General features: G+C 36.5%; 1 protein-coding gene across 1 annotated transcript in view; it reads right to left on the bottom strand.

Annotated features, from left to right (window-relative positions):
• The window catches only part of LOC122145576 (metallophosphoesterase MPPED2-like), a 54,632-nt gene that overhangs the window by 16,535 nt on the left and 17,347 nt on the right, over window positions 1-20,750 (bottom strand). The window contains exon 4 of the mRNA XM_042759555.1: window positions 15,450-15,675. Coding sequence (XP_042615489.1) covers window positions 15,450-15,675 — 226 coding nt within the window. The remainder of the gene's footprint in view (window positions 1-15,449; window positions 15,676-20,750) is intronic.

The following is a 20,750-nucleotide window of genomic DNA, read 5'->3' as shown; positions in this document are numbered from 1 at the left end:
TTTATCTGAGCAACTAACAGTATACTTACAATACAAGGAATAACACCCTGGAGCACTCTGGGCTCAAGTGTCATGCTCCTTTTACAAAAATGTATCATCCCATGATGTCTTTTAAATAACACATGATCTGAAAAGCACTGCTTGCTAAATAGGACTGTCAAATAAATAAATACTACTAAAATTTATATTTTTATACTGTATGTAGACACACACAAAACTGTTCAAAAGTTTTGGGTCTTTTTTTTTTTTGGAAAAAAAACATACTTTTATTCGACAAGGACACGTTAAATTGACAGTGACAATTAAACATTAAAAATGACTCCTGTTTCAAATTATTATTATTTTTTTACATTAAAATAATGTTCTTTTAAACTTTCTATTCATCAAAAAATCCTGATGAAAAAAGGTAACAGTTTCCACAAAAATAACAAGTAACAACTGTTTTCTACACTGATAATAATATCAAATGTTTCTTGAGTACCAAATCAGCATAATACAATGATTTATGAAGGATCATGTGACACTGAAGACTGGAGTAATGATGCTGAAAATTCAGCTTTGAATCATATATATATATATGCATTTTTTTTAATGCAGGCTTTGTGAGCGTAAGAGACATTTGTAAAGAACAATAAAAATCTAACACAAACTTTTGAAGTGCATAATTTCCTTTAACAAATTTTATACACAGTAAAAAAAAAATGCCATCTAACCTGTACATAAATTATAAAATAAAGAAAGTGAATAATTCTAATACACCTTCTGTACCTTTTAATGTAATAGTACACAATGCAACCCTAATTCACTTACATTTACATTTATAAACGTCACAAAAACATTTGCTGAATGTTCTTCTAACATTCAACAGGGAATGTTTTGAGAGGCATATTGCAAATATTTTCCAACATTTTTTCCGTTACACACACATTGAACAGATGCCTGTTCTGTGTACTAACAGAGCTACGGTATGGAAACTGCGGTTACTTTGCTAAATGTTGTACGGGTCAGTAGCACACTGGTGTTTCATTGCTTGCAAGGTTGAAACTTGCAACCCCAGGCCATAACATTTTATAGACTGTAGATGTTAAATCAACAGAATGAAAGAAACAGTAACTACCATCTGATTCTCTCCAGAGTGAAGCTTAAGCGTGATGCTTTTCTATGTACCTATTTCAAATATTCAAAAGAAAAACATTCACTTGTCCTTCAAAGAGAAAAGAGATCTATAATAAAGATGTGCAACACTGGAACCCATCTAAAAGGATCAGGCTCGGATATAAAATCTGGATGTTTTATTGAAGAACTTAAATCTGAGGTGAACATAAATCTTCAGAAGCAGATAAAGGTCTCCTGCTCATTCCTATGGGCTGAATGTATGGTTCCAAATGTGGAAATGTTTTTGGGAAGACTTTGGAAAAAGCCCAATAGAAATCCCTATTTTCATTCTCCTACTGTAAGCCAAAGATCAAAAAGAGGTGGATGAAAAAAGATTACAGAGGAAGATGAGAAAGAGAGCAGCTCACAGGCTGTACCAATTAGCGTTTTGGCATCTGCTTCCTTTTATCGACCTGAGCTTGTGTACTCTACCTCCTTAACCATTCCAGCACGAGTTACTGTTCAGAGCGGATTCAAAAACACACAAATGAGAAGCGAACGAACCTACACCGCTGAAAAACAGCATAGAAAGAAAGATATTTTTCTGAGGAAGTTCAGAGGGCTGAGTGTCAAATCAAAGACTGAGAGAACGAGAGAAAAGACAAAAGAGAGCCATGTTTGTTCAACTAGCTTAACTGCTGTTATAATGGAAATGTAGCGCTATTTATAATGCTTACAAAGTGCATTAAAACTTGAAGAGAGAAAGAGACAGACAGAGCTACTGAATCTCAATTTGCTAACTTGTATTAGTTGCTAAAAGGACGCACATTCACTTCCATTCAAACGTTTCAGTGCATTTTTTTTAAAGTAATTAATACTTTGATTCAGCAAGAACACATCAAAAATGACAGTAAAGACATTTATAATGTTACAAAAGATTTTTATCAAAAATGTATGTAAACAAATCCTAAAAACTAAAATAAAAATAAAATTGTATCATGGTTTTCACAACATGCCATCACATAAATATATTACAGAGAGATTGACCGATATTGAGTTTTTATAACCGATACCGACAGATTTTTTAACAGATTTATAACTTTTTCAGTCATCTCTCAGTCATTTAAAAACAAAAAGGTGTTGAAAGTTAGTATTCTAACTATATAGTATATTAGATTATGGAAAAATGCTTAAATATTGGGAAAATATCGGTAAAACCAATTATCGGTCAATCACTACTGCATAAGCATAAGAAAGCTTTTTTCAAAAATAGAAACCTTACAGACCACAACTTTTGAATGGTAGTGTAAATATTCATATTAAATTCTGTTTTAAAAAAATGCAAAAATTATAAGCCATTGGAAACCGTTGCATGCAAGGGATGCTGCATGCATCTAATGTACTATTTTCAATACATTATGATTTGAAATCCTCCAATTATTATCTATTTATAGTATGTGAGTGTGTGTGTCTGTAGTAATATATGCTTGAGTGCCTTTAATACCAAAAGAAAACTGTAGACTTTCATGGCAAGAAGGAAATTCATGGCGGAAACATAACTATATTTATCATAATATCATTTTGTTAGGAGTAAAACAGACTCACTGGATGAAGGATGTGCATTAGCTGTTTAATTGAAGCCATATCTATGTGCTTTTTCATTATTATGCTTTCACAGGGAATGATGGGAAATATAGTTTCATTCTACAAGTCTGTCTTGTAATAGACCAGCTAAATGAGTCATTTATTCTTTATCATTTCTTTATCAAAAGTACACAAAATGCAAATAAACTAAATGGTCAACATTCACAACTACTTATTATGATCAATAATTCTGTTTCCTCTGTGATTCTTTAATTGACACGCATGCTCTTTGGAAAGTCTGGCTTAAAGAAAGTTTCCTACTTCAGTTTCCTAAATACATCTTCACGGCGATGTTGATGTGCACTTAATGATTATTCCTACATGACTTGAACACACCAACAGAAAAGTGTCAATTAAAAGCCTAATGAGCATCTTTCACTCTTCATTCTGTTGTATTAGCGCTACCACTAAAAGCTAGCGCTAAAAGCATCCTTTCAGGAAGTGAAAAAGCGAAAGAAAGAAATACAAAATTGCTATTTTTTTCCCTGACCAAAATCACTCCTGAACTGGTAAGTAGGAACTTGAAGGAAGGCAGCATTATTCACACAGGTCTCCATTCAGTCTGCCAGAAGAAGTGGCTGCTGGGAGGGAAGAGATTAGAATCTGCAGTCTGGGAGGAGGGTGGGCGACACTATTATCCACTGAGCCGTGCACCTTATATTGCTTGTAAGGAGTCTAGGGCAAAGGTTTTGGTAGTCAACAGGAAAAGGGGGTAAGTGAATAAATGCCCATGTGAGTGAGAAAGAGAGCCAGGGTGATAAAGGCTATTGTCTTAACCTTTCTGTGTTGGGTGTTGCCAGGGTCAGAGAGAATAGGCACTTACAATGGACAGGATGTCATATAAACAGCCAGTTGTTAGTTTTTTCCCCCCTCTCAGTCTCATGGATATGAACAAGAGGAGTAAGAGCAACAACAAGTGAAACACAAGCATAAATATATAAAGAAAAAAAAAGTGATGCTAAAGTTTTTTTTTACACTTTGTGAGGAAATGAAGCCATATTGTGGTGTTTTCAAATACTTGTTCAAATACTAGTAAAAAAAAACATAATTTGACTTTTTATTTTGTATACAGTATATTATGATGATGTATCTACCTAAAGGTTATGACATGAACCTAAATCCATGAACTAAACGCAGGACCTTTGCCACTAAAATAAACGCCACTGAAATCTAATAAATGTAATGAATGGTTGAGTCATGTGAGGTCACGACAGTGCATGGCTCCTTGTGTTTGCATTGTGCTTGTAAAATCCCTGGCGTGTATGACAAACAACGGCCTGGCCAATAGCAGAACCTCTATGTTGCTCATTTCATGGGTAATTAGATTCATGCAACTGTCCTAGTTCTCATTATAGTTCTCTCTCTCTCTCTTTCTCTGGCTGCTTGGTTCCAAGACTGATGGATTGAGGGGGCCGCGGTGTGGTATGTAACTCGTGGCCCGGTGCGGGGAAGGTTAGCGCTTAACATATGTGCGTACACGTAAACAAACACCGGCTCCGTTTGACGTCTTGTCAGCACAGACCTCTGTCTTTCTAATCAGATCATCGATGTCTGCCATATGTTTCCCTTCACCTTTTCAGAATGATGCTAAGCAGTTTTTTGCTATGTCTATGCGGTTTAAACCCGAAGAAAGAAGGCAGGAGACGAAGAAACACGTTTTTAAGCACAATTAGCAGACCACGGCTACACGATGACCTCTGACACGAAAAGAGAAAAGAGTCATTCAGAGCAGAGAGGGGGCCGCTACCCCTCCATCACCCCGCCTGCCGCTGTGGGTCTGTCTGTCTGACGGTCATGGCCGAGGGTCTGTGGAACATACCCAGACATGGGCCACTAATTAATGCTGACAAGCCGCCACTCCTCCCGGTCAAGGGTCACCTTGCAATCACTGACAACTGCAGGTAGTGTCTGCCCCTGGAAAGACGAGACAAAGGTTCCCAGACGACCTCCTCTGACCCTCCCTCTCCTGTTGGGCTGCTCCTCCCCCCTCCTCCAGCACTAGCAGTGATTTCGACCCCCATAACTGCCCCTACCTCCACATTCAACAGAGGGCAAAGTGTTTTTGTTCTTTCACTCTGCATCTTAAACACGCAAAGCAGACTCCGTCCCATTCATGCACTCAATGAGAGGAGGAAGTACAAAAAATGGGGGATATAAAGAAACAGGGAAGGAAAGATTTTCTATAATGCAGAGGAATAAGCAATATATATATATATATATATATATAATATATATATATATATATATATATATGTGTGTGTGGGTGTGTGTGTGTGTGTGTGTGTGTGTGTGTGTGTGTGTGTGTGTGTGTTTGTGTTTATATACACACACATGCATACATTTGAATATTGTGTAAACATAGAATTATATTACATTTATATACTACATAAAATATGTTACTTTTACATGATAAATAATTTATATATATAGATGATATTTTACATTACACAACTGATCTATCTATCTATCTATCTATCTATCTATCTATCTATCATCTATCTATCTATCTATCTATCTATCTATCTATCTATCTATCTATCTATCTAATAAATATAAAACAGGCTTGTTGTGACAACAAATACATGTGAAAATGAATTTATAAAAAGAAAAAAAAAAGTATGAAATATGATGATGAATAAAACCTTTGGAAATAGTATTATTCAATAACATGCCCTTTGGTTTTACAAAGTTCAAAGGGAGTGAGAGAGCGGGAGACCTAATGGAAAACAACCAACCAACACAGAATTAATAAAGATTATAATTTGTCACACACACACAAAAAAACAATAAACAAACCAAAAACATTTTCTAGCAAATCCTAATTAACCCTGAAGAAAACCAAACACTAAGACCCATTTATTGAAGGCTAAATAATTAATGTGTGAAAAAACAAACAAACAAATGCTAAGTTCGATGCTGAAAGGCCGTTTCCTCAAACTTTCCCTGTTATTTGTGGTTTATCAGCCATGACTGACCGGACGCTGATGGATACAGTGGGTAGAGAAAATAATGTTTTTATCCAGCTGTATTTACTCAGTGCAACTTCTTACATCCAAATGAAAGATATAACACCAACATGTATGAAAAAATAAAATATAGTAAAATAAATTAAAAAAATGAATAAACATAATGACTGTGTTGGAAAAAGGATCTGGTTCAACACAGACCCTCCCTTGATCAGGACGTCATTTCAACCTGGATGAAAGAGCCAGAAGGAAACTGGTCTTAGAGGCGACCAAGAGGGTATAGGAAGGATGCAAGAAAAAAGCCACTCCTCAATAAAGGCCACATGCAGTCAGACTGAGCTTTGCCAAAACACACCTTGAAGATTCTGAGGCATATGAGACTAAAATTTAATTATTTGGCCTCAACACCAAATGATATATCTGGCAGAAATCCAATACAGCTTACAGTACAATTAACAGCATTCCTCCAGTAAAGCATGGAGCTGGTGATACCCTGTTATTGGGAGTTTCTCTGCAGCAGGGACTGGAGCACTTGGTCCAGGATAGAAGGAAAAAAATGGATAGGGCAAAATACCGTCAAATTCTGGAGGAAAAATCTGCTGCCCTTTGTCACAAAATTTGTCAATGAGAAGAAGGTCTGACGTGCCATATTTAATTTTTCTGGCTAACCACTGTGCCAACCTCCCCCCACCCCCTCTTTTTAATGCATTCTGTTTAATACAGTATGCATTAATGCTTTTACCCGTACATACACACATTTTTTAAATGATATGCTAAAAAAAAAAAAAAACAATAGGCCTATTTTGATTTTCATGCAAATAGTTTCTGAAGATTTTTCCATAAATAGTTCTTTAAACTTTTCAAAAGTTTCTTGAATAACAGATATACAGTGTGACCGTACTAAACATCACTGTATGTCTGTTTATGTGTGTGACAAGGCCAATGCATTAAAACCATTCAGGTTAATTGCGTTCTATATTAATGCGCTGCATTAAATGATGCGCTACATTAATTGATGCGCGCGCGCACATACACACACCCCACTGGCACACAGATCTGAGATAGCGCGGTGCAAAAAGTAACATTCAGAAGCTTATAAACTTCTTGTCAGCGCTGCCACGCGACTTTTATTAATCGATGCTGAATCGCTTATATTTCTCATCAAGGAGAGGTGTAAAATCGCTGTTTTTAAGTAACTAAACTCGGCGGCTTCATATATTTGTCCGAGACAGACAGACACAGACACCAATTTACACCCTCTCTCTCTCTCTCTTCTCTCATCTCTCGCTCTCTCTCAAAATGACCATATTTGAGAAAAAAAATTGAGTAGTTTGCGTCACTGGATATAGCTCTTGGTCATTTAACATTTCTATCATAAACGTATCGTTAAAAGTTGACTAATATTAAATGATTTGCTGCTTCATCTTACCTCGCTCTCTTTAACGTTAAACTGACGCTGCGCGCTCTGCTTCTTTCAACAGTAAACCCCGCCTACTTTGGATTTGATTGGCCATCAGTTGAGAATAAACATAATGACTGGGTTGGAAAAAGGATCTGGTTCACACAGACCCTCCCTGGATCATACGTCCTTTCAACCTGGATGATAGATGCCCGAGGAAACTTGTCTTAGAGTCGACCAAGAGGGTATAGGGAGGATGCAAGAAAAAAGCCACTCCTCAATAAAGGCCACATGCAGTCGACTGAGCTTGCCAAAACACACCTTGAAGATTCTGAGGCATATGAGACTAAAATTTAATTATTGGGACCTCAACACCAAAATGATATATCTGGGCAGAAATCCATACAGCTTACAGTACAATTAACAGCATTTCCTCCAGTAAAGCATGGAGCTGGTGATACCCTGTTATTGGGAGTTTCTCTGCAGCAGGGACTGGAGCACTTGGTCAGGATAGAAGGAAAAATGGATAGGGCAAAATACCGTCAAATTCTGGAGGAAAATCTGCTGCCCTTTGTCACAAATTTGTCAATGAGAAGAAGGTCTGACGTGCCATATTTAATTTGGTGCCAACCTCCCCCCACCCCCTCTTTTTAATGCATTCTGTTTAATACAGTATGCATTAATGCTTTGTACAGTACATACACATTTTTTAAATGATATGCTAAAAAAAAACAATAGGCCTATTTTGATTTTCATGCAAATAGTTTCTGAAGATTTTTCCATAAATTGTTCTTTAAACTTTTCAAAAAGTTTCTTGAATAACAGATATACAGTGTGACCGTACTAAACATCACTGTATGTCTGTTTATGTGTGTGACAAGGCCAATGCATTAAAACCATTCAGGTTAATTGCGTTCTATATTAATGCGCTGCATTAAATGATGCGCTACATTAATTGATGCACGCGCGCATACACCCCACTGGCACACAGATCTGAGATCGCGCTGTGCAAAAAGTAACATTCAGAAGCTCATAAACGTTTTGTCAGCGCTGCCACGCGACTTTTATTAATCGCTGCTTAATCGCTTATATTTCTCATCAAGAAGGGGTGTAAAATCGCTGTTTTTAAGTAACTAAACTCGGCTTCATATATTTGTAGTCTAGAGACAGACAGACGCAGACAATTTACACATCTCTCTCTCTCTGAGAGAAAAAAATTTAATCTCAAAATTGCCATATTTGAGAGAAAAAAAAAATAGTTTGCATCACTGGATATATCTGTTGGTCTTTAACATTTCTATTGTAAACATATCGTTAAAAGTTGACTAATATTAAATGATTGGCAGCTTCATCTTACCTCGCTCTCTTTAACGTTAAACTGACGCTGCACGCTCTGCTTCTTTCAAAAGTGAACTCCGCCTACTTTGATTTGATTGGCCATCTTAGTTATTTTGACATTGACGATCGCGGTTAGAACGCCTAGGCTTTGATCTGAAGTGTCTATATGCAGCGGTCGCGCACACATCCGTAGACTAGTGCAAGTTAATTCTCACACTTTAATGGTATTTATAGCTCCTAACAGGCTGTGTGAATATGAGAAGTTATTACCTGAAATGTATGTCAGTATGCACTTTTCCCTATTGCTCGCGTGCCAATGATTATCCTTCTACATGCCACTGTTGGCACGCGTGCCGTAGGTTGCCGACCCCTGGTCTAATCAGATCTTAGACCTATACCCCACTGAAAAATCTGAGGAATGACTTAAAGACTACAGTCCACAAATGCTCAACAAATTGAACTGAACTCGAGCAGTTCTGCAAAGAAGAATGGGCAAATACTGCAAAGTCTAGATGTGCGAAGTTAGTTAAGACAGAGACACATCCCAAAAGACTAAAGGCTGTAATTAAAGCAAAAGGTTGTTTTAACAAAATACTGACACAGGGGGGTGATCCTTTTTCCAACTCAGTGATTCTGTTTTTTTTTTTTTTTTCTGACAAGTTGGTGTTATATCTTTCACTTGAATGTTATAAGTTGCACTGAGTAAATACAGCTGGATAAATCTGTGTCTGTCTTCATTTCAGGCTGAAAAGCAACGAAATGTGATCATTTTAAAGGGGGTGATGCTTTTCTATTCGGACTGTTAATGTTTGTGTGGGGGTATAATCAGCTATACTTTTTAAAAACCTCTTTTGTCATTAAACAATTAGCTCTCTATTAAACTATAGTCTAAATGTGTGTGTGTGTTGGATGTATCGAGAGGATCTCAAACAGTAGCTGCTGTCACTGACCCTTCGCCTGATGGAGAGAATGTGATGGAGGAGTAACCGCGGAGAGCAGTGGGGGTCGGATGATGAGCCAATGATGGAAGAACGGAGTATGTGAGCGTATACGTGAGAAAGGCTACGGGAGGTTTTTGAGGGGGAGCTCTGCATCCCGTCACACTCTGTGGGGCAAAGGTGATGACAAATGCGCCATTTAAAACTCACTCAGTCAACCGAGCGACTCGGCCTGGGAAAGCCATTCACACACACAGATATAGAAACCCTCCCCCTCAGCCTGTAGGCTCCATAAAGTCTGTATGAAGTCCGACTGCCTAAATCCCCCAGTATCAGTAACCTGACTACATTATGAGCCCTGCTTTAAGCCCGCGGCTCAGTCAGGGAACTGCAGAGCGCTGGGACTGTAAGTCCAACACCTGGTGCCACCATTTCAAAGTTCCCTAAACTAAAATGACCAAATCACTAGGGACACATAACACTCACACCTTCTCATGGTCTCTCAGTATGAGTCCAAAATCTGAACACAAAGCCAGTCAACCTGCTCTGGGGTGCAATCGAATTGTGATTGTTCAGATAAAAATAACAATTGTGACCTGTGCTGGCAAAATGAGCGGCAATAAGCAAATTTTCAAAAATGAGAATCCAAAATTAAAAAAAAAAAATCCAAGCAAAGTCAATTTTGAGAAAAACCAAGTTACAGTTTTCTGAAGGTTCTAAAGCAAACTTACCTAACAATGTTGCATCTTTTCCTCCACTTCTTTTCTTAATAATAATTACTATATTAATAAATCACAGTATAGCAATTTTTTATTTTATCTTTGTTATTAAATATTAGAACAAAAATGCAAATATACAGTAGAACAAATAAATAAATGTACTTACATCTAAACAGAAGCAGAACAAATAAGATAATCAAATGTAAAAATGATGTATATTGGGATTAAGTGCTGTCAGATTATTATTTTTTATATTCATATTTTAATAATTATTATTTAATTATTATTATTTTATTTTACAGTAACTGTAAAATGACAATAATAATAAAAGGCTTTCTTAAGTACTTAATCAACACACAGAATATGGATGTTAAAGGATCTTCACAGAACCATAGAAGCCAATAAAGAACCTTCATTTTTAAGAGTGCATGATGATTCTGGTGGAAAGTTACCGTGGTAAATTCTTAGAAGGGGTAAGGGCCTGCTCAGCTGTCAGTTTGTGAAATTACGATGAAGCTACAATATGCATGGAATGTCAGTGCTTAAAATAATGGGACTGGATGTCTCGAATTCAGTATTTCCCAGCAGTTATCATATGTATGCAATAACCTGGAGGTGGTAGAGAGAAGCGATCATTTCTCTCTCTGGTTCTGTGAGGTCTTTTTCCACACACTATCAATCACTTCGTGCTCAGATAAGGACTGAGGGAGACAGATATTATGAACGGCTCAGGATTACTCTCACAGCATATAAGAACAGTGGAAGAGGATAAGCGTCTTTGTGTGCGTGTACCAGAGAGTGCCGGAGCAAGTGCCTGTGGACGGAGGAGGATTTTCACATTATCGTACAGAACTGGACGTGGGCTAAGGGCGCCGGGCCAACACAAACGAGAGAAGAGCCTGGCGCCTGCACCACCAGCCTGTTTAAGCTACAGAGAAACATTTACCCAACACAGCCAAACTCTCACGGCATCCAGACTAGCGCTGAATACACTTGAGCAAAACCATTAAAGCTCTGGATCTTTTTTGTCTACTTTGGAAACTTAGTATCGCTGTACTTCTACTAATGTTGGCTTCATCAATAAAGTTTCAGTATTTTTTTTTTTAAATTAAGTCATAATAATTGTCTATAAAATTATAAACAAGTAAATAAACTAGATACTAAAAATAAAAAAATAAAACATTCTAAAAAAGAAAACTTTCAAAATGTGATCAAACATTAAGAATATTTATTTGGATATAACTTGCCATGTCAAATATATTTTATATATATATATATATATATATATGTGTGTGTGTGTGTGTGTGTGTGTGTGTGTGTGTGTGTCAATTAGCTCAGAAAAATTTGATTTTTTATTTTAAGTCATTATTGTAAGTCATATTAATTGTCTTTAAATTATAAATAAATAAATATCAAATTATAAACTAAATTAACTAAATTAATATCAAAACTTCAAAATAAAAAAGAAAACTTTTTTAAATATATGAACATTTGACCCTAAATTTAGGATGTCAACTTGCAATGTCTCTCTCTCTCTGTGTGTGTGTGTGTGTCTGTGTGTCTGTGTGTGTGTGTGTGTGTGTGTGTGTGTGTGTCTGTCTGTCTGTCTGTCTGTCTGTCTGTCTGTCTGTCTGTATGTATGTATGTATGTATATATATATATATATATATATATATATATATATAATATATATATATATATATATATATATATATATACACATATACACATATATATACATACATATATACATATATATTTAAAAAAATTATAGAGAATTGTTATTGTTATATAAATATTATCAATTATACATATACATGTGTGCTTAATACCTTATATAATATAAATATATATAAAATGAAAAAATACATATTATTATATTTCATTCACAAACAAAAAGTCAACTTGCCAATTACCATTATGATTTTGAATTAACCAAGGACAGATTTTAAACTCTTTTTTTTTTTTTTTTGCCAATTTTCATTAGAATTTTCATAGGTTATATATCGAAAAAGCCATTAACATTGTTTTAAATACTGTTTTTGTTTCTTTTTAAATTACAAAATGAGTCATAGCTTGGCATCTTTCAGGCAAATATTTATTGTGCCCACGAAAACATGCTTGAAATATTCTTCTGAAGTTCAAAGGGATTGAATCTCATCAGAGAATATAAGAGTAGTCTTAACTCCTGGGGAGTGGTGCTGGTCTTACGCCCAGACTGACTAGCAGAAGGACTCACCCCATATGAACTGCATCACGTGACCATTACGGCAACCGCACTGGCAGACGGGTCAGGCCTTCGGGGAGATTACTGCGAGCATGCAGCTTTAAAAAGCCAGACAGACACCCCCACCCTTCTCCTTAATACCCAAACCTGCATACCACAACCCCTCATATAGCTTTCACTCAGTGTGCCGCATCTGAAGGCATTCATCAATCCTTCAACCTCCAAAAATATCCAAAAGAACACCAGCGGAATATTTATTCTGAAAAGGCTTTAAACTCAATTCTACCTGAACACGGAAACATTTAGAGTTTCCTAGGTTTAACATAAGGATCTTAAGTCTATCAAAGTGGATGTATAATTTGACTGTCGTTTTCATCTCAGTTCATATTTTCTTGTCCTTTAATTTCAAAGGGTTTATCATGTTGTGTGAGTTTGTTTGTGGAAGTGCCTCTCTGAGGTCAGGCCAGGGTCTGATCTCGCAGAGCAGACAAAAGCACCAGGATGTTCCTGAACAAAAAGCCACTTCCTGAAAGATGTCTGGGTTCTCTGTCGCTATGCAAACAGTAGCTCGACCCCAAACTTTTAAACAGTAGTGTACATCAGCTTTTTCTGAAACATGTATTTTCAAAACGTAAAACGACAAAACAAGGAGTTTTTATTGTCATTACAGCTTTAAAGATTCTTTAAAGATAGTTTCAGGCTGCTAACCTCGACTTCTCAACACACGTCACCCTGGACTGCAGACATGTGTTTAACACTGCTGCACGTCAAACAGAAAATTTCAAGTAGCTGACTGCAAAAAGAAGAATTAAACTGTGATGCATGTTTTGGCCTAGACGAACAGGCCTAGTTCTGTTGGAGAATGCTGGTTTTTAGATATTAATATCAGCATAAGCCAATAATAAATTCCTGCCAGTCACCCGCACTCAAACCCACATGGCTTCATTTTGAAGAATTGTGCAGATGTTTTTCCATAGTTCATGAAAACGGCATAAAAAAAAAAAGCATGATAATACTAATGCATGTTCCACGACTCGTGCACTATATTTCAAGTATTACAAACAGACATTCAAGTTATCAAGTTACAATATAAATACTTAAAAAGTTATAGTAAAAATTACTAAAATTGAAATAAAAATGAATTCAATCTATATAGAGATATATTAACAAATAACAAAAATGTTAAAAATCACAAAAATTACTAATACTTAATAAAATTAAAATGAGATCCTAAAATATTAATAGGAAAGCTAATTCAGTATATCATTAAATACCATATTTAAATATACAGTAAATTAACACTAAAACAAAACTGATTCACTAAAAACACCACGGTCAAAATAAAAAGAAATGATCCTTCAAACATTTCCAGGAAAAAGTTAATGACATTATTTTCATTCGTTTCAGGTTAAATATTCATTTACACTTAATGCTAAATGACTAAGTGTTATTACTTTAATAAAAACAAACAATGCATTTCTATTAAATAAACAAGAGGAAAATATATTTAACATCTGATTTTTACCTTACGATCAACAGACTCAGTTCATACAAAACTACAATATAAAATCCTCTTTTTTTATTTCTCAGGGACAATTTCAAGAAAAAGATCCTGGTGTAAAGATATATTTGATTCCCGGAGCGCATGATGTGTTTCCATCAGTACAGCCACCGCAATGTCTGCATCGACGCTTCCTGATTTCTCTTTTTTCTGACACCCGTCCTCTTTCCAGTCCTTCCTCTGTCACCGTTTGTCTCTGTGTCTCAAAGTATGCCATTACTGTCTCCATCTGTCCATCAAGATATCTTTATGGATAGCTCTCTTTTCTTTTAGACCACTTTCTCTCGGTTTTCACTCTCGGGAATGAGTCAGCAGCGCTCGAGGCGAACGGCTGGTCTTCCGTCACGATATTCAGTGACCGTCTGACTTATGTTACACATTCGATGGTGTGACAATATGGTAATACAAATTAGCCGGCTTCTCAAATTTCTCGGCCAGATGAGGCACATGCCGCACCAAGGCCACCCAAATGCTTTCATAGTGAGACCTAACGCTGCAGGTCAGACTGACCACCTCACGGCCATCTGTGTGTGTGTGTGTGTGTGTGGTGTTGAGTTATCAGTATCCACCTGATGCCCCCCTCCTCCCCGTTTCCCACAAGACCCCACGCTGTCACAACAGACATTTAGCAGCTTTCACGCTGAAGGGCCACGGGGGGCTTCCTTCCTTCCTTCTCCACTTCCTCCCTCTGTTTTCCGCTTCCCCACTGTCTGTTTCGCTACATTTTGCAGGATGCCCTCTACAACGCCCTTTTTAACTTCATTTCACAGCTAATTATAGACAAAAACAAGACAGCGCAAGAGGTGAATCTCACAATGGCTCTTAAGAGAGAAAAAACACACAGGAAAACAAAGTCTAAGGGACAAGATGTAAAAATAGAAAATGCCAGGAAGCATTAAAGATGTTGTGCGGGATAATTATAGTTCAGGGTTATTTTATAGTTTTAGATGGATGCTAAGAAAACAGGAAGTAGGGCAGAGGTGCAGCTAAATGGGATGCCCAATAGAGCGCGAGGTGAGCAGCGCTTGAAAAACACAGGTTATGAGAGGATCAGAGCATCCGAGGAAATTCAAACACACGGGGAAGGAGTATGGGAATGATGCGGAGGTGCTTTCTCAGGCCGTTTGTTTACCATTACAGAAATGACATCACAAGAGCTTTTGAAGTTCATATGAATTCAAAATGTCATATTTACAGTACTTTAACTATTAACTTTCTTAGTACGTTAATGAATTTTCTAAAGAAATTCCATAACAGTAACAGTAACGACATTTACAATGTTACAAAAGATTTATATTTCAAATAAATTATTATTATTATTATTATCGCCCACTGAGAAATAGGTCACGTTACAGAAGTTAAAGGTGTTGAGAAAACATAAATCTTCAAAAACGGAGTACAAGATGATGATGATGATGAAGATATATACCGAAGAAACCAAAGCAAAGAGAATTCTGACCATCGAATGACTCCCAACAATTTGCGATTTTGATTAACGTAATTGATCTTAAAATATATTTACCGTAAAAGTAAAAACACAAGAAACGCATGAGGAACTTACCATGGTGTGCCATATATTCGAAAGCCCTTGACGGTGACGTCTGAGTCCTGCAGGTAAACACAGTTTGTCAGGAGAGACTGAACACTGTCAAAGTCCTCGGGTTTCAACTTGGACACGGAGGGAAAGCGATAGTAATCCTGCTTGACCAGCTCCGCCATGAAATCCTTATCGAAGGTCAGCTCATGATTCCCCGCGATCACCACTTTAAACTCATACGGCAGTCCACCTGCAACACCATAAAAAACAAACATGTTAAAACAGAACATTAACCCTTTTCCAAATTAATAATTTTCATATTTAACACAAAACGAATTTTGGCAACTAAATTATTCAGAAAAGATATTTCACGACATGATAAAAGACCATTGACACTCCTAATTGAGATTGTAGATACAGCGTCAATGGTTCATTTGAGAGATAGGTGGCGGTAATGCACTTATAAGTCTGCGATCCGCCTTAAATCAAGAAGAAGAAGAAGACGCTCAGGCGCTGGCTGTTGAGAATGCACTCAGGACAGTTCAGACATTGCGTGAATCAGAGGTAAAAAACTATAAAAATACAGTTCAGTTTCTTGCACAGACCAATCGTTTTGTGTCTTTACACATCAATGTATCGTCACGAGCCGCAGGATTTAATTTGATTTTGTTTGTGTATGTTTTTTAGACTCTCAAAACTGTGATTCCCATCCACTTACATTATATGACTGACAGGCTGAAATAAATATATCTTGGATGCCCTGGGGGTAAGCAGATAAACATCAAATTTTCATTTTTGGGTGAACTATCCCTTTAACATCAAATATCTTCTGATTGGACACTGGTTTGCATTCACCACTGATAGACAGATTTCTTGTCGATGGAACTTGTGCGTTTGGTCACATCTAAATTTATCACAAAAAAAATGCTCTGTTGAAGTTCATGTGAGGTTATTGTGATCCTCAGGAAAATTTCAGATAATGAAAAACAGGACTCTGTAAGTAGAAACAGGCCATTACAACAAAACATACACCAAAACATTTTTCTTTAGCTCTCTATTCAGGCTACTGTCTATTCTCAAACAACAACCACTGTATTGTTAAGTTAGCTTTCTCCTTAACAACTATGGTTGGATATTTTCCTTTAGGGAAAAAAATAAAACTGAAACATAACATAAAAGGTACTGTCTGTGTCTTCCAGGCCACTATGGTCTTTCTTTTCCCATGTACAGAAAGTGCATTAAAATACAACAGGCACCCTGAACAGCACCACACATTTATTAATAGGGATGCACAAATTCCACTTTTTCCAGAACTTGGCCGATACGGATACTTTTATTTTTGGTACTTGCCGATACAGTGTACTGACATCTGTATTTTTCATTGCATCTGTAATTTTTTTAAACACTGGGTACAGAAACCAAAAGAATATGTATAATGTTAGTTGGTTTAGTTAATTTAGAAAACAGATATTTCCTTCAGTTATTTTCACACTTAATTATGCCCATTAAAATGTATTCTACAAGCTTTTGTTACTTTCACTGTTCATTTTATTTTTATTTTTTTTGCTCTGTGGTACTTCATCTTTAATTTAATAGCATTAGAGCTGCTCCATTGTGGCGGCACAGTACTGTAATCACAAGGTGTTTTCCTGTAATAACGTAAAGAATCACTCGTTAGCCTATATACATAAATCTTGTAACAGTGATGAAAATATTTTCTGAAACAAATCACGTTTTTTATCAAATGAAACATGCTGCGACTTATATTCCAAAGTGATTCATATAATGCAGTTGACGTCAACAAGCAAAACATGCCCAATGTGCGCCCACATTTATCGTCAAAAAACTTTAGTAACTTGTGCATTGTTTTGCATAATTGCTTTTGACGTATCCGACCAAACTACAAACTGTCCAGTAGAGCCGTCGCAAGAGGGGGCCCTAAATAATGGACAAATAAACCATGCAATCTTGTTTGTAAAAAAAAAAAAACTGATTGTGTGGTTTAATTTAACTAAAATGTCACAAACATGATTATACATATTTTTCAGTCACCCCGGTGACTTATTACTGTATTCCTCACCTTGAACTTCATCTTTGCTTCAGTGATAGTGTAGGTTGTGCTGCTTGTAGTCGCAATATTGGCGCAATATTTCACAACCGCTAGTTTTTATAAATTTATCCAGCGACATTTTTTTCTTTTCATCACAGACATGCACAAGTGGAGCGAGCACGAAGAATGTAATACTGAAATTCAAAAAATAATAATTAAAATTTTTTTTTTTTTCCATGTGGCCTTGATTATATATTTGAAGGAGAGTAGGAATTGTATTTAAGCAATGCTGGGTGGAAAAAACAGTAATAAAAAATTAGACATAAACCACATACAATGCAGGGCAGGCGTGAGGCCCTGTGCGGTCGGACACTTTGCACACTACATCTTTGTCTGAACACATGCTGTGTATGGTATTGGCGCATTTTAACAAGTACGAGTACGAGTACGAGTACAGGAGCGCAGTATTGGGCCCGACATCGATACTGCATCCCTATTTATTGAAGTCACGGCCGCCTCATTTTCCTTTTTCTCGTCCTCCCTCCATCATCACAGCAAAGCTCTTTTGTGCTGGTACATCAGGATAATGTTCTTCACAGAACTCAAAGAAAAACGAGCGTCTCTATTTCTAATATGCTAAATCCTCATTCAGGAAAACACACACAGACCATCTTGTCAGTGGATTGCGTAACACATATGGAACGCTTCAAATGCGGAGCGAGTTTGAGAACAAATCGCAATATTTCTCCTACCAAAACAAAGATGAAACGTGGTACTTTTCAAAGCAAAATGGGACTGAAAATTCAAAAGCAAAGACATAATAAAAGTCAAAATCAGAAGCTCCATAAAATACATCTAAAGGTGTTCTTCGTAGCCCATTATTTGTTCTCTTTTATAAAAGAGAACAGTATGAAATAGCAAGTTTAATAAAGGCTTTTCAAAATTTGAATGGGAAGTGTGTCTTTTTATGGAAAACAATAAAAACCAGTTGAATCTTGAACTGTAAAGGCATCAGAAAGGAGCAAAACGCTTGACTGAAAGCATAAAGAAAATAAAAAGATAACCTGATTTAAAAGTAAACACTTTCCCAGCAGTTTAATTTACTTTCTTGCTCCTTCCATGAGCTCGGCACTATATAGACTGGGATATATCATAAATCCCAGTCTAATCTAATACCAGAAGCCCATCTCTCAGCTCCGCGGTCCGCAGTCAGCCAAACGCTATCACGGATCCATTTACATGGGGCTTTCCTGTCGCACAAAACTGAATCACAAACCCCCGGCGGACGAGCTTCGTGCCAGCCGCTCCATGGTGGAAAAAGGCCTAGAATGCAATTACCTCCCCACAGACTGCATCTTCTGCATCCCCGCAGGGATTTTTACAACATTTTATTGCCATCAAAATGTATTTTTCGAAAAGGACTGCAGATATATAGTCTGTTTATTACTTTGAAGAAGCTACAGAGGAAAATATGGGAAGGTATGTGGCGTTTGGGAAAGGGATTTGGGTTTAGCCTAGTGTTTGAATCTGATTTACATCAGAGGACCGGCGCGGGGCACAGTTTGGCAATCGCTGTACGTAATGAATGTAAATCAAATTAGTGAAAATAAACTACACACCGTAAACATCTGAAACTAAAGGATGGCTGGTAGGGAACATGTGTATTTTGTTGAAAACAGAGCGGTGCAATCACATTCGTCAAGTTTTTCGAACCGCTGCGCAAAAAAACAAAAAAAAAAACGTGGGATTTGATGAATTGAATTAAAAACAAAGAGCACATGGCACCAGAAAACCCAACAGCACAAATCACCAAACGTTCAATCATAAATTAAAGCAACAGTTCACCCCAAAATGAAAACTCATTATTTACTCTTCATCATGTTTTTCAAACTAGTATGATGTCTTCTTTCATTTTAACACAAAAGATTCATTTTTAAAGAATATCCTGGTCACTCTTTTCATATGATGAGCTGTCAAGCTCCAAAAAAGGTTAAATAGCATCATAAAAATAGTCCACATGACAATCTTCTATGTCTTCTGGAACCATACAATAGTTTTGTGATGAACATAGTAAAATATAAATTGTTATTTATTAAAAGTCTTGCTCTAGCGAGAAATATCGATGCTTGGTTTGAATTAAATTTTCTTTGGAGTCAAATATTCTCATTGAATCAGTCTGTTTAGTTCACAATACCTGTCTGAAAGATTTTTTTCATGAATCTGACCAGTTCATATTTTACACAAAACAATTAACGTATTATGAGTAAAAGATTTTTAAGAGATATTTTGCTTTTAATTTAGTGTCTGATTAAGCCAGTGTTACACTATTTTGCAACTTATTGCAAAATAGCAGCAATAATGGCATATTATAGATTGTAGATTGGTTGTATCAATACAGATTGCATAAGTCATTTAAAAAAAATGATAATTAATATTTACATTAAACAATTACATCAATAGAGATGGACTGATGTACAGTAACAGAAAAAAATGACTATCTTACAACTGAACATCTCATCCAACCAGATTTCAGAGTCTGAACTTATCCTTTCTATATTTATTTTTTATAAAATGTAATGATGTTCTTGAGAGAAATACCAATGGGTGATTCACAAATCAGATGTTTCCAATGAATCACTTGCGCTGGTGCACAATACCTGTCCGAATGATTTATTCATGAATCTGACTGATTTGGTTCTCAAGTTCAACTCACTGACTCAATGTTCAGGTCAATGCAGTTATAAGGTCACTGGAGAGGACTTTATATTCCAAATTAGATTTCAAATTATGGCAAGTTTCATGAATCATATGGACTAATTTAAGAAAGTTTATGATTCGTTTGTGTGCTTTGGGAAGCCTATTGTAAAGAGCAGGCAGGATATTCTTCAAAAATATACCTTTCCTGTTTAATACAAGAACAAAAGCCATACAGATTTGCAATGACATGAGAGTGAGTGAATAATAACAGAACTGTCATTTTAAGGCAAACTATCCCTATATCTCATCACTGACTGTTTAAAAACCATGTGAACACTTTGTTTTTCCCAACCTCACAACATTGCAAAACTTAGAAACAAAGCTGATCTATAGGACATTGGATCTATCGGCTGTCCTGCACTGATCAAAGAAATAAGCAGTGAACTCAGACAAACAAAGTCAAGACCTAGGAAAGCTCCTTATTTACGGTGCACAGATCCATGTTTGCATCCGGAGAAGTACAGGTCAGATCTCACGGGCAAGATATTGAGCAGAACTGAAGTTTAGCAAAGAAACCT

Source organism: Cyprinus carpio, chromosome A7, assembly GCF_018340385.1.
Source record: "Cyprinus carpio isolate SPL01 chromosome A7, ASM1834038v1, whole genome shotgun sequence".
NCBI lineage: Eukaryota > Metazoa > Chordata > Actinopteri > Cypriniformes > Cyprinidae > Cyprinus > Cyprinus carpio.
The sequence above is the reverse complement of the archived record's forward strand: the minus strand, read 5'-3'. Positions and strand labels throughout refer to the sequence as shown.